At 44.5% G+C, this 24,268-nt stretch overlaps 1 protein-coding gene across 5 annotated transcripts in view; it reads right to left on the bottom strand.

Moving 5' to 3' along the window:
* The window catches only part of SH3KBP1 (SH3 domain containing kinase binding protein 1), a 316,536-nt gene that overhangs the window by 114,020 nt on the left and 178,248 nt on the right, over positions 1-24,268 (bottom strand). For 4 of the 5 annotated variants that reach the window (XM_037512632.2, XM_054695818.1, XM_037512633.2 and 1 more), the window contains 2 exons: positions 21,813-21,942; positions 9,992-10,197 (listed from right to left, as the gene is read on the bottom strand). In XM_037512632.2, coding sequence (XP_037368529.1) covers positions 9,992-10,197; positions 21,813-21,942 — 336 coding nt within the window. Of the gene's footprint in view, positions 1-9,991; positions 10,198-13,727; positions 13,803-21,222; positions 21,283-21,812; positions 21,943-24,268 lie in introns of all 5 variants that reach the window. The other variant, XM_037512636.2, reaches the window with a different exon arrangement.

Genomic DNA, 24,268 nt, shown 5'->3' with positions numbered 1-24,268 from the left:
AAAATGATCTCAACACCCTTAGCCTACCTATTAACAAAGACAGTTAAATGCTGACTCCTGGCTTTTTGCTTTCTATAATACACAAAAGAGTTTTCTTTGAAAGGAAACTTGGCTCTTCTGTGATTTCTGCTGCCAACCCAGGCTACAGCGGCCCAATTCAAAGAGTGTGCATGAGGTGGGCCCATCTGCCCCTTTCCAAGAGCTACTAGAAGTTCCTGGTGCCTGGCCAATTAGTCATCAACCACAGAGCCCGGGGCTGGCAATTCTCCCAGCTACTTCCTATCCCATCTCCAGTTTACGTTGCCCAGCGCACCCCCAGTTATCTCTTTAAAGTACAAATATAATCAAGCCAATGATGGAGAGAACTCTCCCACCGACTCACCAACCCATCCAGAGGTGCAGCTCCTACATGGACTGGCAGAGGCCTGGGGGAAGAAGTCCACCTCTGCCCCAGTTTGCCATCTCCACCAAGATGGGAAAGACCCCTACACTCCAACCTAATCCACCCGTCTCCACAGCCATCCTCGCCCCTTGTCCATGCACACGCTACCAGTAGCATGAATTTCCATTTATGTTTTAGCACTTTGTTTACTCTCCTTGAAGAGATCTCCTCGACACCCATTCCTTCCTCTCTAGTTGATGCTTTGGGCATACCTCCAAAAGTCCTCCTCATGTCATAGTGACTTTAATCCATTTATATATATACCTACTTCTCTCCCAGGTAGGGACAACACAAAGTACTACATGAGAGGATCGTATCTGAGAGCTGATCATCCCAGGCATGGTGGGGGTGAGGCGGTATTAACTCCGTTCCAATTAACTACACCAGACTCAACCCACCCCAATAACCCACCACGTGAAAAAATCTGCATGTATTATGTTAATACAGCATCCAGACATGCCACCTAGCTGATTCCTTTCCAAATGGATTGCCACTCGTTAGCTCATTTATCTAGAAATTTCAGACCTGCCACCAGTGATCCATAAAAGGCATTCAATAAACCTTCAGTGAATGAATGAGCCAATTAATGAACAAATGGAAGAGGGAATCTGTAGCCAGATCATAAGCTGGATCCAAACAGAGTGAGTCTTCCTTTATAATTTGACTGGATGAAGATGAAACATTACATTTATTCACCCAGTCCACAAATATTGAGGGCCAACTACAGTTTAACAATTATTTTCAAGGAATTGCAAATACAATTGCAATTCCTAGTCTGTGTCACGGTAACACAGAAAAGATCCTAAATCATGGCACTCATTTTTGAATGGCTGATATTTAAGATTTGGTAATGTCAAACAAACAGCTACCAGAGATAAAGCAAAATTCAATTTTACTTCTCTGAGCTTACACTTTCCCATAATAAGAAGTTAAAGAAATGATCCTGGAAATTGCACTGCTATTTATAGGCACTCCTTCGGTAATAACCAGAAGGACAACAATAATAACCACTAACATTAATCAAGCGATTATTATATGTCAGGCATTTTTCTACCCATTTTTCATGTTACTTAATCCTCACAATGACCGTAAAAAGCAGATTCTCTTGTTAGTCTATTAGAGAGGAAGAATCGAAAGCACTGAATGCTTAAGCAGTTTGTCCCAAGAAGAGGTAGAACTAGGATATGAACTTGGACAGCCTAGCCTGCATGCTCAATAATCATTTTGCTCCTTAAGACATGATATTGCTGTGATTAAACATTTCTTAGAAAACACACTATGTTGAGTGCTTTATGTATGTCAAAGTATGTCAAACATATGCAAAAACAGCGAACCGCACCTAACATGTCAAAGAATAAAAATGTCATCATGTTTCTGGTTTCTTTTCCCTACCAACACCCCCTCCTTACTTTTCCTCCATAAGGATACTTTAACAGAGATGCACTCGGGAGAGGTTACATAAACTAATGTCTGAACATCTCAGACAGTTCTTTTAGCCCAGGTAACCCATGGGTATCTTAATATCATCTGCTCAATTAAAATCATGGATTTTCCAGCTGCTCAAGACATGTCACATGATCTTATCTTTCTACTGAAATGAGGGACATATGACGTCGTAGGTCTCAGGCACAAGGTTTTGACCCAGTTGTGTTTCATTAGTCAAGGAATATATCATCAGCTCCTAAGGATCCCCGAGTTTATTTCTTGTTATCGAAGGATTAGAGACATAAATCTTTCATTTTTAAGGAACTAAGATCATTGCTGTAGATGTTTACGTGCTTTAGTATAAAGTTGATGAACTTCCACTAGAATGGATAAAAGACTGCCTGTGATATGCATGCAAATATTAAAATTTCTCTTAATGCTATTTGGCTGATTACAAAAATTGATTAGTAGCTCTGTTCTATATGATTCTAATTCCAATTTCCTGTTATAAGTAAAAACTACAATGTTGATCTTATAAAGGCATTAATTTGGATGACTGATTCTACAAATGAGATTCAAGATGATGAGAACTGAAAAACAGACTGTCACAAATATAATGTCTAGCTGTGACTCTAACAGGAAATGTAGAAAAAACACAGAATCATTTCAAGAGAGAGAGAGAGAGAAGTTACCAGTGTGAACAGCTAAGACAGGAAGATTACGGGAAAGGAGCTTCTTGAAGAATTTCTTTGTAGGGAGTCCAGCAAACAACCAACTAGGCAAACCATGGGATTTCAAAGTAATTTTTTCAGTCTGGCTGTTTAAAGAGCCCCAGTCCCAAAAGACTGCTTTTCGCGATCACTAAGGGGACCAGTGGTACCTACAGAGCCTGGGCTTAGAATGGGCTGGCACCAAAAAGCCAGGATCAATCTATGAGAGACATGTCAGCTTGGGTTTTGTGGCTCATCTGAGTATCTGTAATTTACTCACCCACGTGTGATATCTGACACTCATTTCCCTAAGTGTTTACCAGGTGTGGCCATCTGAGTGACTCATGAAAAAGGAAGGAAGAGGGACAGGCTGGGTCGAAAAGAAGTAGCCTGATGAATAAAGTCCCTCTCAGTCCACAGACAGGGACACAGAAGATACCAGCCATATTCATGAGAAATCACATTCTGCCTGGGCTGTCTTCTTGCTTATAGACTTCCAGCCTAATTTCTAAGGCTGATGATTCCCAAGCCTACAGTTCTCTCTTGATCAACCGACTTATTTATCCAACTGCCTGTTGGATGCTTCCACTTGATGGTTCCACAAACACCTCAAAATTCAGTTCATCTTAAGACTGAATCCATGACCTTCTTCACGAAATATCTTTCTTCTCCAGTGATCTCTAATCAGGGAGTGACTCCACCATCAACCCAGGTGCTTAAGCTAGTTGCCCAAGGCTTCATCGGCAAGTCCTCCCTTGTCTTTCTTCCCCAACGTACTTTCAAACTTCTTGATTCTACCTTCAACGTAGTCCCCCAAATTACCCATAACAGTTTAAAGCTGCTAGAGAGAAAAGCTACTTTTCTTATCGTGGTGTTTTCTTCCATGGATAGGGGAGTCTGTAAGGACACTCTCTGGACACTGTTGGCCTCTGGACATGATTGAACACTCGTAGAACTCTCTACTGCTTTATTCACTCTCTCCTGGAAGAATGAAATGATTTATGTTATAGGTGAGTTTAGGAAAATTAAACTGAGTGCACTCAGTTAGTGCACTAACTTCCTCTTTCCTCCTCTTGGGAGGTGGCCTTCTCTGCTGATCCCAAGGGCAGGCATTTCTATCTCACATAGAAGGACCCATGGTGGTCCAATGTTGCTGAGACTGGATGGATAAGTCTGTTTAATTCTGGGATCAGCTGGCAGGCCCATTTGGCTCTCATACTAATCCATATCCTTCACCTTTGCCCTTGTCAATAACAGCACTGCAATATAACATAGGGATAGAATGATACATACATCACAAGTATACAGTTTGAGAAATTTTCACAAAATTAACTAAGACCTACAAAAATAGAGACATATCATGTTCATGGATTGGAAAGATCTCACTTCTCCCTCAAAGTATGATAGATTCAATGCAATTCCAATCAAAATCCCAGAGGTTTTTTTTTTTTGGGGGGGGGTTGGGGGACAGGATTAACAAACCAATTCTAAAATTTGTATGAGAATACAAGGGGCTAAGAATAGTGCAGGGAATCAATCTTTGAAGCACAAAGATCAAAGACTTACACCACTAGATATCAAAGCTAACAATAAAGCAACAGTAATTAAGGTAGCATAGAATGGCACAGGACAATCAGACCAAAAGAACAGACTCCAAAGACAGCCCCCCCACACACAGCTGCTCAGGTCATGATAAAGGTGATGTGTCTGTACAGTGCAGAAAAGATGGTCACTTTGATAAACAGTGCTGAGTCAACTGCATACCCATACTGGAAAAAAATGAGTAAAAATATTATTTTGATTGTCCCTCCCTGAACTATCTTCTTAATTAGCTGGTTTAGAATCTCAACTTCTCATCAGGAAAGTCGATACAAGTTTCTCTTATCCTCTCTGCTGAAATTTAGTTACATTGTCTTATGTAATCTACTCCTTACACTGCAGCTTGGAGTATTTTCTCAAACCCACCTATCTGATCATGTCATCTTCTTGCTTAAAATGGCCTCTCAATGCCCTCAAGATCAAGTCCAAACTCTTTAACAGGATCATCGGGCCCTTCATGACGTGGTCGCTGCTTCTTCCTCCATTCTCACCTGTCCCCATGTCCCACTGGAGCCCAGGCACATGTTTTTTTTTTTTTTTTTAATAGAGGCATGCTTTATTTATTTATTTATTTGTTTGTTTGTTTTGTTTATACATGCACTGGGTACAGTCAGAAGCGCGGGAGGGTGACAGAATTCACCAGAGCCAGAGCGGGGAGCAGAGCAGGCAGAAGGACCGAAGTACACTGCTGAGGGAAGCAGCGGGCGGCAGGAGAGGTCTGCGCGCCATGTGGGACCCTCCTCCAGTGGCCGGGGAGCAGCCGGGGATCGAACCGGCGCCACAGAGGCTGCGGGCAGCTTCGCAACCCAGCGCTCAACCGCTGCGCCACCGGGGAGGCCCCCAGGCACATGTTTTGTGCCAATTTCCCTTCAAGGGATTTAGACATGTTGCTCTTCCCACCTTGACACATCTGTGCTCCTTTGCTTAATGAATGCCTACTGAACTCAAGGTTCTTGGCCTAAACATGATGTCCTTTAAGGAAAGTAGGCACACATGCACCAGAACACACCCCCCCCAGCCTCCCTAAGGACTCACCATTTCTTGCCATGCCAAAGGCTCCCTCCTACAGCACAGCCCTGGGTTCTCAGCACAACTATGGCATTCCCCATCCCTTATTATTATTTCTCACTTACTTTTCTGCAACTCCTGATGGCAGGGACCTGGTATTACTTCGCAGTGTATCCCCAGTGCCAAGCATATAGTGAGCACACAGTAAGTAGTAGTTGAAATGAGTCACATTCGCAATTTCAAAGTATGTTAGTTATATATTTTAAAAGTCCTATGAGGTAAGACAGGTATAAAGAGTACTCCCACTTTACAGATTGCCCAACTGAAGCTAGAGACTTTATCCAGGTCAGTGAGCTAGGACGATGGTAGCATGCCCTTCTAATCTTATGATATATAACCTGGTTTATCTTTAGCTGCACTTTGTCTGCTCTTTTGATGTAACACATAATTTACCCACGATCTTGGTTTAGATGGTACATTTTTTTGCAAGATTTTTTTCCTTTAGCCCTTTATCAAAGGAAATTTCTAGCATGTACAAAAACACAGTGTAGTGAAGCCCCATGCATGCACAACCCAGTCTCGACAATTATCAATTCATGATGAATCTTGTTTCTTCGGTGCCCCACCCACTCTCCCATCTTTCAAATTACTGGAAGCAAAATCCCAGACGTTAAATCATTTTGTCTGTAAATATTTTAGTTGAATGGTGCATTAAACAAATCATTCAAACCCATATCCAACTGGCAGTATTAAAAAAATTCATAAATGGGGTCCTTCCTTCTAATTCAATAAGTGAAGCAAAAATATCTACACTCACAATATCCTTGTTCACAGCTTGGGCATATGTGTTAAACAGTATCTTTCTTAGTATATAATCTAATCTTCCACACTGAATCACGCTGGGCAGGGTGATATGGATTAAAGAACAGGTAAAATAAGCATAAAATTTTCTGCTGACTCAGAAAAGTGGACCTCAAAACACCCAACCTTGAATGGAAAGTGTACTTTGCTGCTTGCTGCCGTCAACAATTGTCAGATTCCTTTTTCCGTCATCCAGGTCATCACACCAGCCATGTCAGAGGCCAGCTATCCCAGTCTGAGCAGGAAGACCTGCTTGAGCCTCACCTAACAAAAACTGTCACATGAAATCCAATTTGTGTGTCTGCAAAACCCAAACAGCGAGCTCAATTCTCAAAGCAAACATCCTTCCTTCAACATAAATCCTGGACACAAAAACATCTCAAAAGTGATGGGGGGGTGGGCCTCCCTGGTGGCGCAAGGGGTTAAGACGCAACCTGTGAAGCTGTCTGCAGCCACTGCAGCACGAGTTCCATCCCCACCCAGGGAGCAACCCACATGGCGCAGCAGACCTCTTCTTCTTTTTTTTTTTTTCTATTATTTATTTATTTATTTATTTATTTATTTATTTATTTATACAAGCACTGGGTACAGTCAGAAGCGCGGGAGGGTGAGAGAATTCACCAGAGCCAGAGCGGGGAGCAGAGCAGGCAGAAGGACCAAAGCACACTGCTGAGGGGAGCAGCGGGCGGCAGGAGAGGTCTGCGTGCCATGTGGGACCCTCCTCTGGTGGCCGGGGAGCAGCCGGGGATCGAACCAGCGCTGCAGAGGCTGCGGGCAGCTTCGCAACCCAGCGCTCAACCACTGCGCCACCGGGGAGGCCCAGCAGACCTCTTCTGACTCCCTGCTGCTCCCCTCAGCAGTGTACTTCGGTCAATCTGCCTGTTCTGTTCCCCACTCTGTCTCTGGTGAATCCTCTCACACCCCACACCTCTGGCCTGTACCCCAGCTCATGAGTGCATAAATAAATAAATCTTTAAAAAAAAAAGTGATGGCAACCAGGTTGTGCACTAGTAAAAACATTATCACACTCATCAGCCAGGTTGTGCAATAACATAATGGATCCATAAATCTCTGCAAATCTCCCTGGCACCAATAGCAGGGGGGTGGAGATTGTTTTGAATTCTCTTAGATGCTGTAAAAAAATTGACTACAGCCAGTAAAGCAGGCTGGGAAGTTTATGTTTTCCCTAGAGGCTTCACAATGAGAAATGGGTTAGGGAGCTGCCAGCACATGGCTTCATTCTGCAAACATTCTGCCTCCAATGAAGATACGCACCCTGCATATACACATATCTGTAACATCTCTACATACTACTCTGTTGAAGCTAACATTTCATGTCACCAAGAACCATATAATAAACCTCTTTGGTTCACAAAGATGAAGTGAACCCTATTTTCAACTATCATCTGCTATATTATCCCACCCAGTCCTTTCATTTTACAGATTGCTGTGATCTCTAAAGCATGATGTTCATACAGCTTTAATATTATTCATTCCATTAGTATTTACTGAGCACCTACTATGTGCCCCACATTGTTCAAAGTGCACAGCACACACCAATGAACAAACCAACAATGCCCATAATAAAAAGTAAGTTTTATATTAGCAGGATTATATGATATAAAAAAAAAAAAACAGAGCAAGTAGGACGTGCCAACAGGTGGGTTTGGCACGAGTGGGCTGAGGCAGCCTCACTGAAAAGGCAAGGTCTGAGCAAAGTTTCCAGGGAGGAGAAGCAGGCAGCCAAGCCAGGTGGAAGGTGAGAATCCAGGCAGAGGAAGCTGCTGTGGCAAAGGTCCCCGAGGGCGTTTGTGGCATGTCTGAGGAAGAGGAGACCAGGACGGAGTAGGCAAGGGAGGAAGTCCTAGAGGTAATGGGGGTTAGGTCACCTGCGCTTGTGGGCCGGAGGAAGCCTTTCACTTTGGTTCTCAGGTGAGCCTCTGCAGGGGTGTGAGCAGAGCACCATGGCCTGACATGAGTTTCCAAGGATCACCCAGGCTTTGCTGCTGAGCCCAGACTGTAGGGGACGGGAAGCAGCAGAAGCCCTAGCAGAGGCCACTGCAGCATGGTGAGAGCAGGGAGCAGCAGGGTGACGCGCCGGGCGGAAGCCAGACATACGGAGGCGGCGCCGACAGGGTGGCTGCTGGATCAGTCACGGGACGTGAGAGAAACACAGGTGCCAGGGACGACCCCAGGGGCTGCCACTGACCTACAGGGAGGACGATGGCAGTGCCTTCAACTGAGATGGGGAGGGCTGTGGGCACAGTGGTTTGAGGGGATGGTGGCGAATTCGGGTTAGTTCAAGCCGGTAAATACTGAAGAACTTCAAGTGGAGAGGCTCAAGTCAGGGGCAGAGAGGGGTGCTGAGGTGCACGCACGGGAGTGTCATACCCGCCTCTGCTATCGCTGCTAACAATAACCCAACAAATTACCAATGGGTCAAACATATATTAATAGCAATAAAAGACAACGCCCTTCTACACTGAGAAGACCAAGAATCAGAAAACAAAGAAAAGGAATCAACTTAGCCTCCCGATTCAACGGTCCTGTTCATGTCAATCACTTGAATAAATGAAGAAAGACTGCATTCATCACTTCTCGCGTCTTCCCAAGCATGGGACTCAACGCTTTGGTAAATATTTACAGGCGTCTGTAACCGAAACAGGAACGCGTTCCCAAGATGGGATACTTACTAGAAACTTCAGGTCTTGAGAAGAAACATCATATATTGATTACTGAAGGAAGCAGCATTGGGTCTGAGAAGTTTCAATGAAATTAGAGTTTTCAGTGAAAAGAAAGAAGAAGAAACTGAGAAGCTTCAGTGAAAGAAAGACGTTTCAGAGAAAGAAGAGCTGCAGTGTAATTTCTAAGCATCGGCCCTTCCTGCCTTACTCATGTCTAAGGGGATTAAGTGTCCAAAAGTTTCCTTTATAGATTGTTCCTGATGACACTGGGCAGGGCTGCAGCGGGGGAGAGGGGCGGGGAGAGGCGAATGAAGTTCCACAGCTGCAGAAGATGATGCAACTTTAAAAAATTCATCTCACCCAAAAATGAAAAGCATTTAAAAGCCACCAACAAACCTGCACGAGAGGAGCTGCCAACGCCCCACCCCCAAGCCTGCTGGCACAGATGCCAAAGCAAAACCTGCAGCCCTAAATCGAATTAATAAACATTCCTTAAGCTCAACACAAGTGAAGCTTATTACAATCTGGAAAATTCCACAGTATTTATCAAATCCTAAGCAAGGCTATGATGCTTAGAAATGTACCACAGCAGACGTCATTGACAGCCACAAGCTCGGTGGTTCTGGGTGTATTGCCATGGCAACCGCGTACTCAGCAGCAACACGCTGTCTGCCTCTCACTAACCCAGAACCAGAGGCAGAAGAAAACAGCCTGCTTCCTGACGGTGACAACGCAGGCAGGCACAGTGTGAGGCATCTCCCTCATTCACACAGGCAGGAGACTTCCTTTCAGTGGTCTGAAATCGCTGCCACCAAACTCCCAGACAAAAAACCCACACAATCCCTCCCCTCCACTGCAGAACCGGCAAACACACACAAGTGCAAAGCACTAGAGAACGGCACAAGGGAGGAGCGAGATTCGTGGGTGCCTGAAGTGTCAGGGTCATGTGCTCACTTATGTCAAGGCGGGAGGGGGTTTTCTGGGGAGGAAATGGAGACGCGCCAGCCCATTTGAAAAGTCATCCTGAGAAACATTCCACAGTGAGGAGATCAGCAAGAAAAGCAGCAGCCAACAAGAACACGGGCCTTTCGAGGGAAGCTGTTCCCACGCAGAGGAACGCTGCAGAGGGAGAGGGTGAACAGCTAGCCCATGAGGACAGGGAAACCCCCAAAGAAGCATAGGAAGTCTCAGGCGCCAAGTCCTGCAGTGTGCTTTTGGAAACTCCACATTATGTTAGAATGTAACAGAAACTGTCAACATACCTTTTCCACCGGTAGAAAGTCATTCTCGACTTCAATCGACCGTGGTCTTAGTTTTATTGGCTTGTCTTTGAAAATATCTCCAAAGCCCACTCCCTTAACTTTCTTCGGCTGGATTGCTGCAGTGGCGACAGTCCCGTTGGCACCTTCAGATTTGGTACTGCTAGAGTCACCCCCATCACTCTCGGAGCCGGTGGTTTCCCTTAAACCTGTCAAGAAGGGGGGCGGGGAGAGACAGCTCAGACATCAGCTACAGCCAGGAAGCACCTCACAGCCAGCTGGGAAGCACCTCTAAAAACGTCACTGGGTACAGGACAATTTGCACTGGGGGGTTTCATTTAGTGTGTTGGATGTGTTAAGTTTGGGTGACTCAGTTTTTGTTCGAATTCCACACCCCAGTGTTTAATTTTAAGAAGTGAATCACAACTTCTTGGAAAATCTAATTTCAAAGCAGATCTCTTTGTACATGTGAAAGTTCACCTCTCTTCGACCTAGTTCGGATCCACATTTTCTTTGCCATAGTCTAAGAAATAACAGCCTTTCCCGCACCCTCCCCAGGACTCAGTACCACATACTGTACTTCCAATCTCTATGACTCATGTCAATTAGCAATTAGCAATGAAAGTAACATTTCCTAAAGGGAAACTGTAAAGCTAAAAGCTATTTAAACAAATTAGCAATTAAAGGAACCACACAAAATTATGACTGCCAAAGAATTAAATCTCTTTGGATGGCTTCACAAGGAATAAATGCATGCAGACATGTCTCTCTAGGAAAGCATTAAACCAAACTTGACACTAAGACGCTTGCACTGGCAAGATGATCGTGTTTGTTAAGGAGGGAAAGGAAACCGCCCTCCCAGAGGCCAGAATTCCCCAAGCTTCAGCTCTTCTTCCCTCCTTATCACCCCCATCTTGCCAGAGCAGAATCCCTTTCCAAAGAACACTGGGGACATGACACCCTTCCTTTGACCTCTTGTGCCACGTGTTGGAAGTCATCAAAGAGTTACCAGCAAGACAACATGGACACTTACCTCTCGAGATTCCTCCTCCCCAGGCTCAGCCCACAAACATGTTCCTAAAAGGAAGAGCCTATTTGTTTCTAGTTAATTTCCGGGTGTACATGCTTGCTTCGACGGTCAGCACATCAGTCATGCCATCAAAGGGCAGGAGTCAAAGGATTTTTTTTTTCCGAAGGATATTTTATGAAATACTAAATTCTGCCAGGAAACCTGTCCCTAAAAGCCTCTGCATGTGCAGGACAGCTCCTCACTATTTACTACACAGCCCCTGCTGACGCCGGTGTCCTTGGGAGGAGAGCACACCGGCAAATGTTGTTCTCTCTTAGTCAACCGTGCCTTAGTGTTCTATAGGTAAGGTGGCCTATAGTGTTCTATAGGCACGGTGGCCTCCCAGGAAATATGAATGATACACCAAATAATTGCTCACATAAAATACCCAAGTCATTCAAATAAAGAAGTCTCAGGGCAGGAAGGAACGCTTAAATGAAAACAGATAAAATATAGCAAGGCCGTTATAAATTGCTAACAAGTTTCAAAATCAAAGCCTTAAAGCGATGGCTGTGTTTGTTGCTGCGGCTGCTGTTTTCATTAAAACGGCATTTATAAACCCAAAAGGAGGGCGAGAGAAGAGGAAGAGGCCTGACGTACGTTTCAATTAGCTGAAACACAACATTTGTGAGCAATAACAGAGGACAGCATAACGAGGAGCACCCCACCACGAGGGGGTCGGCTGAAATCTAGAGGGCTGGATGTGAGTGTGCAGACATGGAGAACCCCCTAGATGAGCTTACCCATTCGTGGGTTTATTTGTTCATTGTTTTTGGAAATACCCCTGCTGGAGATATAATTTATGGAGTCTAAATATTGTGTCATTTCCCCTTTAACATGTTCTCATTTTGCTGTATGGATTCTTTCTCTGTGATAAATGGCTTGTATATTCCTTTCTGGTTTGGAAAGAACCATTTGAGGGCGGAACAGAGAAACAGTTAGTGGAAAGAAACCATCCCCATCCCCCTCCCACCACCGCCAGAAGGCAGCAGGGCAGACAGATGATGGCAAGGTTGTGTGAGTTCTTCAGAGAGGAATCTGAAGGATTCTCCCATCATTTCTCATTAGCTGGAACCATAACATTTTCAACCACTGCCATCCTGATTTTACTGAGCTTCTGGTTTCAGGGATTTGCTGCCTTCCGGGCTCAACTTAATAACTTGATATTAATCACTGTGAGAAATACTCTTTACGTTACACAGGGAGAGGTTTCACAGTCATTCAACCACACAAGCATGGACTGGGAAGGAAACACACGGCAGATTTTTCTTCCAGAAATTCTGGCAGCCTGCTTCTATCACTTTAAGTATGTAAATTAAATTATCTGCATATCTGGGTTGCTGAAATAACTCAAAATCTAGTTCCTTCCCTTTGGAGGAAAGGAAAGGTGACTTTTTATTTTCATGTCTGGGACTGCATCTTTTAATTACTGGCATCCATTTTTACACACACTATTCTGCAAAATGTCCCCAGGTCATGCTCAGAAGGGCAGGTGATACCCGCAGGCAGCACAAGCCCGCCCGTGGTTCGGGGACCGAGGCCAGCCCCCGGCACTGTACCAGCGCACTAGGTGCTGGTACCAGCACAACATGTGCAGAAAGGGTGCATGTCCTGAAAGACTACAGCAGAGTGCAGGGGAGCGACTTCCAGATGTGTGGCCAGCGGGCTAGCGTAACGAAGACATGCCCGCAGGACCGGGCATCTGTCCATGGGGGAGTCCAAGTAAAAATAACCTTCACCACAGACAGCTTGAGAAGCGCAGTCGTAATGTTCACATCTGACCCTCCCCTTCCGTCACCTCTACATGCATATATGTGCATGCAGGTATGTGTGTGTGCATGTATGATGTGTGTATCACATGTGCACATGCGCACAAACAGGTAGATGTTTTTCTTTCAAGGGGAAAAAAGGAACAAAGTCTCAAACTTGCTTTGGCCAATCGTGTAGTGCTGTGTAATTTACCTTAACATTCCAGCACTGCTCACTTCACCCTGGCCCGTTTTTCTCTATTTCTAACTAACAGTCACATGAACAGTGCTTACTGCATGGCAGAAACTGTTTTAAGGGTTTCAACAGATTCATTCATTAATCTCATTTCTTTCCTTCCCCTCAATTTTTGGCAGCTTTATTTCACAATACAAAAGGCTACACGCTGGCCCTGCCAACAGAAGTCTGCCGTGTGGTGATTGGCTGAATGAGCAAAGCAAAACACCATTTCTGGCATGGGCATTCATGCCAAATTCTGATTTCTGTGAACTCCGCGATGAAGAAATGTCCCACTCAGAAAAAGCAGTCACGGGCGAGATCGGCACCTCCCTGGGAAGCCATCTTCCACCATCCCAGAAGCCCAGAGATCGTGACACAAATCCATACGCATGACAAATGCTGCCAACCCCTTCTCCGCACGCAGGATGCATGCACGCATGTCACACACATGAGAAAGGCACAAAGCGAACGAGAAGCACCAGGGGCTGGAGGTGGGAAAGCTCTTGTAGCACGCACCAAGGACACGGCACTTATCTCAGGCAAGTAAGTCCATGTCCTTGGATCAGAAATTCACGCAGACACTTGGCAGAAGCATGAGCAGCTCAGGAAAGTGCAGCTGCATCAAAAAACACAAGTACCCAGATCTTATCTTTACAATTGCCTCCTCCTGTTAAGGTCACTCACTGTAATAACGTCTGTGGCCCTCCGTCTTGGCCGGTGCAGCTCGGTACAGAATTGTCCCTTCAAAGGTAGTCTTTCCTGACAGTGAATGAGAGAAGAGAAGGGGAGAGAAAAACAAGAGAGGGGGAGGGGAGCACATGATGGCAAAAGAAGGAAGAGGAAGAGTCTTTAACTGAACTTGCCTTCAATTAATCCGCTGCAAGTGCTTCATCCACAAAATTAATTAGAGACCATTAGGTAGAATTTTTAAAGAATTTTCCAGAATGAGCCCCACGTCCCCATGCAACCATAATGGCAATGAGCACCCAGAACCGGTGCTCGCCTCTACAAATGACTGGCATGTCATGAGTCCCCAGTTTAAAGCTGGAAGCCAGTTCAATATTATAACTCAAGAATAAGAAAACCTGGATTGACCAGAGGGAATCCAATCACTCAGATTCCTAAAACTCAATTGTACAGCACAATCTGCTCTTTGGGGAGTAGGACTCAAGCAACACATAGATTTAGGATCACTACTTTATCTGCACCCCTAGATGCTGTATGATAGAAACTGATATTCATGATCCCAAGCTTCTAAATAAGGCATGGAATTTTCTTTTAAAGATGTTATCATCCTCAGTACCTTTAAGCAAGAAAATGTACTAATAAGTGATGGGGTGGTTGGGGGGGTGGTTTCACCCAGCAGGTTTGAAACCAGTAAGTAACCTCCACGTCAATGTAAGGGGCTTTCTGCTTAGCACAGAGGACACCATGAAACCTTATTTCTTGAAACATCTTAATTGAGGTATTATCATATCATTTGTGAGACTGTACTGAAGCATGAGCTCATAGGACTTACCCAGTGCACAATGCTCTCTTTAGTTGTTGTTGCTGTTACAAATACAGGTTATCAAAGCATAGGACTGGACACATGCTCAAGCCCACACCTCTCTACAGCCATGGATAAGTACACAGAATGTAGGATACACTTGTACTGCCCCAGTATTCTCATTCTCTCTCTCTCTCTCTCTCTCTCTCTCTCTCACTCACACACACACACACACACACACACACACACACACACACGTGTGTGTGCCCCACAGAGAGTACCACCAGCAGGTAAAATGGTTTGCTAAAGGTAAACTCAATGAATACATGCATTAGTCCACCTTACTCAAGAAACAAGTTCTATTATGGCTTGTAAGCTAAAGAGCAAACCCAAAGCCAGTCCTATAGCGTGATGATCAGCTGAGCCCGACAAGAGAGGCTTTGCGGACGAAAGCCAGAGAGTGAAACTGAGACAGGAGAGAACAACTTTTCTCACTACTTAGAAATACTTCACAGGGAAATGGGAAAACCCAAGAGGAACCATAATGGCAGCTTCTGGGCTATGTCATTTCCGAAACAGGGAGGGAAGTGTGAGTGAGCAGGCCCACAATGTCAACAGGATCAGGTATTCCGGCTCCCATGTTCTGCAGGCACGATGCTGTGCTCTGGCCTTGCAATCTGCCCCCCTTTGACAGATGTGCTTCAGCCAATAAAAGCAAAAGCTGACTGTAAACCACTGGCCACAGAACAATGTGAAGAAATGACAGTGGTCCAAAGGTTCTCTTTGGACTTATAGCTCTTGAGGACTTTGATGACAAAAGCAGAGCAAGTCGGGCCTCCCCGGTGGCGCAGCGGTTGAGCGCTGGGTTGCGAAGCTGCCCGCAGCCTCTGCAGTGCCGGTTCAATCCCCAGCTGCTCCCCTGCCACTGGAGGAGGGTCCCACATGGCGCGCAAACCTCTCCTGCCGCCCGCTGCTCCCCTCAGCAGTGTACTTCGGTCCTTCTGCCTGCTCTGCTCCCCGCTCTGGCTCTGGTGAATTCTCTCACCCTCCCATGTGCTTCTGACTGTACCCAATGCATGTATAAACAAAACAAACAAACAAATAAATAAAATAAAAAATAAAAGCATGCAAGTCACAGTGACTAGTTTTCATTTGGGCAATTTTGTATTCTGGTTAACTGGAGCCATTAAGGCAACATTACTCCAAAAGGCAGCTGTTTTGTGAGCTAGGCCCTCCAAAACTGAACAGCCACCATCCTCTCAGCGGCAAAAAAAGTGGGCAGAGAAAGAAGCCAGGATTCCCATCAAGTGTCGCTGCATCCAACATAACCTCCTTCTGTTCTTCCTGAGGGCCACGCCTGAGACTCCCGAGGTAGGCCGGGCCCGACTGCCCCTGCAAGGCAACCTGAGGTGGGCCTGTAGGGAATGGCTGCAGACACACACATTCCATCTAAAACAAAGAGGTGGGCAACTGGAAAGTTCATGAATATGAGTCATGTTTATTTCAGTGGGGGAAATACTCTACTGTCACTATTAAATATTAGTACTTGGCAAGTGGCAAACATGGTAAAAGGAAAGAATTTTAAATTTTCAACATGAAGTCTTCAGCAACAAAATCTAATTTTGCTGGAAATTCTGTTTCATCAATTGCTAATTGCTCTCCACTCTTAATTGAATGGCATACACACCACAAATATTATCTAATATTTAAAAAAAAAGTCTAGAGATGCTGTAGGGTGTGCAGGGTGGAAGCTAGCGAGCCTGCGTTTAGTTTTTATAGCGAGGGGCACTGATTTAGCAGTTTCTTACAGCTAATGAAATACAGTATTTCTCGATCATGGGAGTAGTTTGCCATATATTTTAAAAGGTGATTTCCATCTTGGTCTTGGCTTGACAAGTAGCTAATGCATATCACAACTCAAAATTTGAAAATAAGGAATCAGTAAAATAAGAAAGTCCATTCAAAGAGAAATCTTGTGGCTATTAAAGATTACTGAAAGAAAATGCAAATTTGCTCACGTACTAATGATGGGAAATAACTGAAAATGTTTCTGTAGCTATAGGAGTGTTTTTAACAGCAGGAGTACTTTCAGTTTTACAATAATTTTAGAATCTAAGAAATTAAATTTTATTTTAAAAGATGGTGAAACTGAAAAGATCATTTATATCTCAAATGTGAAGCAAAATATGTACAAAACTGAAATTAGACAAGTCATATCTAGATTTCTTTCCCTCTCAGTCCAAGTAAATCTCATAGATTCAGGATGTTTTCTGATTGTAACAGTTGATAATTAATTCTAGTTCACATTGAATTAATACTAGCATGTGGGAAATTGTAACTGAAGAGGAAAATGATTACTCAGGATCTATGATAATAAGAAATGCACTCAACTGTACTCAGGTTTAAGTCTGTCAGATGCTCTCTGAGAGGGCAAACCACAGGCCATAGAGAGGGCAACACCCAAGGGCGTGTGAAAAGTTACATAGACTAGTGGCCTGTTATCTCAGAAAGCCAGCCCACACCCAGGACTTGATTTCACTGGGCTTCAATGTTCTGATACCAGGCTAGATGTTCTCTAAATCCCTCCCCCTCCCCCAACATAAGATTCTGCATGAACTATTACTGCAACGACTTGGGTGTTTTGCTGTCTTGTTGTTGTTTTTTTTTTTTTTTAAAAAAAAACCTAATTTGCGCAACTTTTTTTTTTCCCACTTTTGATCTGTTAGATTGAGTCCATTTCATTGTTTCAAGAAAAATTCCTTCTTGGCACCATTTGCAAGTGCTAATGAGTGAATAGATCTGGGTGATAATCATCAGTGGCTGCTAACATTCAAAAAGAAAGACAGCCAGGCAGTTTGAGCCTCAGCTGAACTATTTATCACCACTTATGAAGGAGTCTGAGAAAAAAATATAGGTACCAAACCAAACCCTTAGGTCTAACTAGAGTAACCACAGCAGAAATAAAACCAGCAAAAGGCAGACAATAGCAAGCTAGTGGACAAAGGACCTCACTTTCTTCAGCAAAAATTTACAAGGAAAAAAAGAGACACGAGGGAAGTTATAAATTCAGAGACTTAGACATCAACCAATCACAATGTATGTACCGGCTCTGGATACAGATTCAAACTAAAAAATTGTATTTAAAAGTAGAAGACAATTAGGGAAAGTGAACACTGTCCATATATTGAATTACATTAGGGGATTGCTATGATTTTTTTTTTTTTGGTGTGAATGATATTTTTAAAACATCCTTTTATCGATACATATTGAAATATCTATGGATGAACATGTCTGCTCTCTGGGGCTTGGTTCAAAATAATGTGGGGGAGGGTGGTGCAGTAGGTAATTCTAGCAAATTGGCCTTAGGCTGATAACTGCTAGAGCTGGGTGATGGCTACTCAGGAGTTCATTATACTGTTCTCCTGACTTGTGTATATGTTAGGAATTGTCTGTAATAAAAATTATGAAAATATTTTTGAAAAAGCACCTTTAAGGTTTCATCAGTTTTATATAAGGTTTATATGAAGTTTCCAAATTCAAACAGGCAGCAAAAATTTCCTGCTACTGTAACAATAAATTTTCTTATTTGAGATAGAATGTTTAAATCAAAATATCAACCAATACAATTGCTATAACTCTTTCCTTGATAGAGGAGATGACCCGGAACAGGGATGTAAAGTTTAGAGATTTTCAAAACCAACTACCATACATAAAAGGACATCAGGGCAAAAGGAAAGCAGTTCAAGCAATATGCTGTCATTTAAAAATAAAAATGCCTCCTTGCATATTTCGAATACCTAACGAGTGTCCAGCTGTCTTGCCACGCTTCCTTATCAATATAATGTAATGCTTCCATAAAACCCATCCATTGGTTGATAAAATTCACCTGAAAACTATCCTCTGAATAATACCCTCGAAGACTTTCTGAAAGTAGAAATGTGAGAACTATAAATACCCAATAAGTATGTAATATCCTGGAGGCTGGGGTAGGGGTCACGATAACACGATAAGCTCAAGGACACATCGCAAACAAAATTTTCTTCATCTGCACCAGGATATAGGTTTTACCAGTCTTTAAAATCCTCACCCCAAAATGAGGCTACAAGAGAGGGAGGGGGAGACACACTGGGGAGGAGGCCCACTGGACTATGGTCGAGGATGATGGGTGCCTGAGTGGTGGGTGCGGTGTGGTGACAGGCATCTGTCTGAAGAGGTGTGATCCTGGGCCTCTGAAGCACATCCGGTGTTATAAATCAAAGTTACCGCAATAAAAAATTTATATAAAATAAAAACCTCACCTTAATGTGTGCTAGCATTAAAAATGAGAGAATTTTTCACACAGTCTTCTAAAAATTACCAAAATGGCAAAAATAGTTTAACTTACCCCCAGAGCCATGTATTAATTAAGCAATTTCTGTGAAAACTAATTTAAAAAGGGTATTAACTGGGCTGGTCTAACAAAGACTTTGGTTAAGTACAGTTTAGCTCAAACCTGTGTAGAAAGTGACATGTCTTTGGTGCATTAACTCCCCTTGTCTTTCTCGGTTCTACGATAAACTACCGTAGTCATAAAGATGTTATCCTTGGAGAAACGGTAAACTGGGCCTCCCGGTGCAGGCTTTTCTCCTCCAACTGCCTTGACTGTAATTATTTCAAAATAAAAAGGTTTGCTTTTGTTTTGTTTTCTTTTGAAGTAAAGTACAATGAAACCAATCCCAGTCTCTGGGGATAGGAATAAGCAGATTCATTCCAAAATCAAAGGTTCAACTTAGAAAAATCCTACTAGTCTACATGATTTCTGCATCTGATATGTTCTAATTCTATAAATTTTACCATCAGAGTGCGAACAGCAACTGAAAAGCCTGTCAGAACACTGAGAGATGCCATTTCTCTCTCTTCAGGGCGTTACATCACTTCAGCAAGCCCCAGGGACAATGTTACCACATCTGCGCTTCTCTGACGCTCCTGTGACCACCGTGGTCTGCACATCCCCAAAGGACTGGCCTCTCTGCCTCTGTATCCCACTGTTTCTCAGACACCCCACTAACAGAGTACCTGGGGTGCTTTCTCAAACTTCTGCCAACATGTGCATCCCCCTTGTTCAACGTGAGCTTGCTGAAGGCAGAATGTGGTCTTAATGGTCTCTGTGACACTGTGTCTTTGTAACAATAGGTACTAACACCAGGTTGAATGAATGAAGGATAGGAGGAAAGAAGAAAAGATGGATGACATGGACAGACAGACGGAGAGGTGGATAAGCCCTCTTCTCCCTCACTGTCTACACATATAGGAAGATTACAAAAGCCACACTGCCCTGACAGAAGCATCTATCCTGACTAGAAGCCAAGCCCTTCTGGGGACATGCAACCCCTAAACAAGGGACAGAGTCTGTGTAACTGAACATGGCAGCTGAAGCAATTGAGCTGTCCCGGTTCTGAAAATAAAGGTTTTTGCTGCCTGAGGGTAGTATCTACAAGAGAAACTGCCCCTCCCAAGCATGTGAAGGAAGGCAAAGTGATTGGAGAGGCCATTTCACTCTGCCCCTAACCTCCTGCCTCGGGATCACATGCTTTGAACGGAGGGGTCAGGCAGAGTCAAATAGCCATGTTATTGACTTGGAGAGAGTTATTTCAAAAGTTCCAAAAATGCAGAAGGCATTACCAATTCTGACAGCACAGCTAAGATGGCAGAATACCAACGGGTCAAGGCTTTCCCAAAGAGGGTGCCCGATACTCCCAGATTTCCTTTTCCATGAACACAGTACTCTCCCACATACTAACTGGTTTAAGTCCCAAGAGTTTATGATGATTAACAATGAAAGTGACCATTTAGCAGGGCCCTCTAGGGTGCCCTATACATTCTTGCTACCGGACTCATAATACATTTTCTCATGGAAAGAACATTATAATGACCTGATTTGGTCCTCTCTCCAACAAAGGCCATTCAGTCCACAATACCCTGAGGTGCAGTACTGTTATGAGAGCAAATTACCAAGCACCATACTATCCCGGTGTGCAAAAGGAGACACCAGGCAAGTTAGGAGCCTGATGTTCTACCTGAGAGCTAAAGCAACTCATACTATGAGAGGTCCAAGGACACTTTCTACCCTTGTGGCCCTCTTGGCTGGACCATGCCAGCAGAGAAGGCAGCAGAACTCCAAGATGCTTCATTTGCTCCAAAATCCCCTCCCAACTTTCCTATCCAAGACCTTCGGATGGAACGGGGTTCAGCAATGGGGGGGGGGGTCTTAGGCTGTGACAGTGGGGGGAGAAGGTACAGTTAAGCAGTGATCACTGCTGTTTCTATGTATGACAGGCTGTACGCGCCAGAGCTGCCAAGGTACCAAGTGAAGGAGGTGGCCTGAGGGCGCCTCTGGAAATGCCTCCAAGTGGGAATCTGCAATCACGCTACTGGTTAAACAACAGACACAACTAACTCGAGAATACACTCCTGTCGGAGCTTCCCAAATGGAAAAGAAAGATGCTTAATTATTGTGACATGACTGAAAAGTCCTCCTCTTATTGGAAAGGGAGGTCGGCAAATCCAGGGGGTGGCATGCCACTGTGACACAGCCGATCCTCTGTGACACTGACGCCCATGACCCTGGCTCAAGACAGCACAAGAGATACAGAGATGCCCACAGAGGAAGCTGGGTTAGCGACCGGAAGAGCAAAGCTTCCCGGTCCTGACCTTTTGTTCCGGGAGCTGGAAAGGGCAGCAGAGAAGCTGGAGGGAGGAGGCTTTTGGGCCCTGGAGAAAGAAAAACCTGGAGTTCGTTCTCGCCATGGTGGAGGGACGCTCACCCCAGGTGGGGCTGGCCTCTCGGCTGTCTCATCAGACTTTCAAGGGAACGGGCATGCAGTTGTCCTGAACACAGCACTTCTTGCCACACTTTTTTTTTTTTTTTTGCCATTTCCCCCCCAGTTCCTCAAAGGATGCTGAAAAATATTAACAATCCCATGTGGCTCACTTTAAAAATAATTATCAACTTAAAAAAAATAATTATCAACTTGCAGTAAGTGATACTTCAGAAGTATATAAAGGGACAGCAAATGGGCCACCCATGGGGCAGTCCTACCAGCGTGCGTGCGGCGGTCACTGAGCCAGAGACATACAGAACATGTGGCTGCAGGTCACATCTGTATAATAACCAGCCTGCCGCACTGCGGTGAGTTAAGCAGCAGCATCAAGAAAAGAGCACAGGCCATGGAACAGAAGGAAGGCTGGAGTGTGCCCATCGGTGCCCCCACCCCTTTCCTGCACCGTGGGGTCTTCCTTACTTGACTTGGACAGCTGCTCATCCTGGGAAATGCCGAGGTCGTCCGACTCCCCCGACAGCTCCTTGATGAAGTTGGAAGGAAACATTCCGGTCTTTCCATTGAGCACGCCTTCCCACCATCCTTCTTCCACCTGCAGGTGCAAAGAGAGCAGACACAGGGGTCAGGGGAGATGTGTGGTTCCGAGTCTTCTCTCCCAGCTTAACGCTGTAGAGCACAGGGTCAGCACCGGGAGAGCCGGAGGACCCAACGGTTAAAAGTTAGCAGGGCACCATAAAGAAGACGTCCGAGACTTAGATTCAGAGTCAGGAAAGGGGGCGTAATCTGGAGTCCATGATGCATGTGGAGAAGAATTAACACTTCGTTTTCCCTAACCTCAAACTAAACTCTGGTGTTGTGTTTGATCACAAATGCAGGTAACATGCCACAGTCCTAGTAGAAGGACCTGCGATTCCCTGGCAAACAACTCGCGGCTATCTTCCCAGCACAACACAGATGATGCAGGCACCTCAAGACCCTGTGAGCATGCGTCGCTACTTTGAAGTGCTAGTTATCACACCTACTGAGAGACCCTGTCACATAATATATAATGAGGAAAAGCTTGTTACTTATAATAAGGAATTACAAATAGAATTCTACACCCAAATGTGCTTTTAAAATAGCTTGATGGCTAGCTACAATATAAATGTCTCCCATTGTAATTTTATGTGTTTTATGTTAAACATTTAAAATCTATTATTTAAAAACTAAGAATGGCTTCCCCAGACAACCAAAACCCAACAGCCTGACAAAAACATTGAAGAATCTCTGGACTAAGAACGTAATCCAAGGTAGAAGGACTCCCTGCTGCAGGTTTCAAAAAGGTTCTAGATTGGCCTGAGATGAACTGAAACAGGGTAAAGCAAGGTAGGCTGAGTAATCTGATGGAGTCCTCTGGGTGGTGGTGGGGGTTAAGGTGGGATCTGAGGGAGCAGTGAGCATGGCTGTGGTGGGTATGGACTTGATGACCTTTGAGGTCTGAGCTGGTTTTGAGTGATCGATTAGCTGGGATGAGCGGAAAAAAAAGGTAAAAACTAACAAACAGAAAAATTCAACAAGGGCTGGGATGGAGCCAAAAATAGAACAGCAGAAATCTGAATGGGGAGTTGGCTTGTTGGAGGAAAAGAACAGGGCATTTTGAAAATAAGCTAGTATTAAATCACTGGCATGGTGTGGTAAAATAGGAAGAGTCTTTGCAAGCTTTTAACACATGTGTATTACCCAACCAAATTAACAGCTACAATTTAAAAGCTAAGATAATTAAAACAAAGAAAATTAGAGACAAAAAGCCTCGTTACAGTCTTATCCTGAAACTTAGGTGACCTTATTTAAAGGGCGTGACCTTATTTAAATTTCCTACCAAGTGAACCCTGGTTTTCCTATGTGTGTAATAGATTAACACGCTCAATGTTAGAGGTAGATGTGTTATGATTAGCGATACTGAGCTGTCCAGGCCAGGTCCTCTCCTCTCCCTAGAGATGACAACCCACCAAGGTAGAAGGGCCTGTAGTTTAAAAAGGGGAGATGGTGGCTACAAGTAGACGCTAACAGGGCCAGGCGAATCGAGAAAGAATGTCATGATACAGCATAAAGCAAACATATACACAAATGTTTATCCAGCTCTGTGAGATCTGGGATGCTGAAGGCAGGCTTTGAGAAGAAAGAAACCATAATGAAGGTTGGCCTTGAAGAGCAGAATCAGCAGAGAGAGGGAGGGAGAGGAGGGAAGGGGGCGGGGAGGGGGGGAGAAGGAAGAAGAGGGAGAGGGAGGAAGGGAGGCATGGACAGACAGACATTCCAGAAAGGGGGTGTGGGTAGAGCCTGTGGAATGGAGACAACCAGAATGGGACGTTTGAACCATTTGTTAGCCGGCTCAGGGGCTACAGACTTGCAGAAGAGCAAAATGACATCTTAGTAGCCACAGAATCTTCGGGAAAGCAGCCAGACAATGGCATCCATACGCGACCATCCCAAAAACTACCCAATACCAAACTGGCGTTTAGCAGCACTGCAGCTGAAATCATGCCATGTTTCTATGCCAACTCAACTGATATGTATTATTCTTTCAAGGAGCTTTTTATAGGATTAGGATGGTTAGGAAGATGCACCAAAAACCTGCATATAACTAGCCACAGGATTTGTAACTTGGGGTCCTTTGTGCTGGTCCTGAATAAGGAACCATAAATGACCTTCTTTCTCCTGGGACTCCCAGGGCAGGAGGGAAAAAGCGAGGGCACCGGCCACAAATGAGCATTCCTGGCATCGTCCCCAAGAGCGCAGGGCAGCTGGGCCAATTTGGTTTGACTCAGCTTGACAGTATCTAAGACATTCCTGTTCCCGATAGTAAGTGGCTCCAGCCCAAGATCCACACAGCTCCTAATGTGTGGGACTGGCAGGCTGCCTGCTGGGAAAAGAGGGGT

Source organism: Talpa occidentalis, unplaced genomic scaffold (assembly GCF_014898055.3).
Source record: "Talpa occidentalis isolate TD23 unplaced genomic scaffold, MPIMG_talOcc4v2.1 talOcc4.15, whole genome shotgun sequence".
Classification (NCBI taxonomy): domain Eukaryota; kingdom Metazoa; phylum Chordata; class Mammalia; order Eulipotyphla; family Talpidae; genus Talpa; species Talpa occidentalis.
This window is presented reverse-complemented; position numbering and strand designations above follow the sequence as displayed.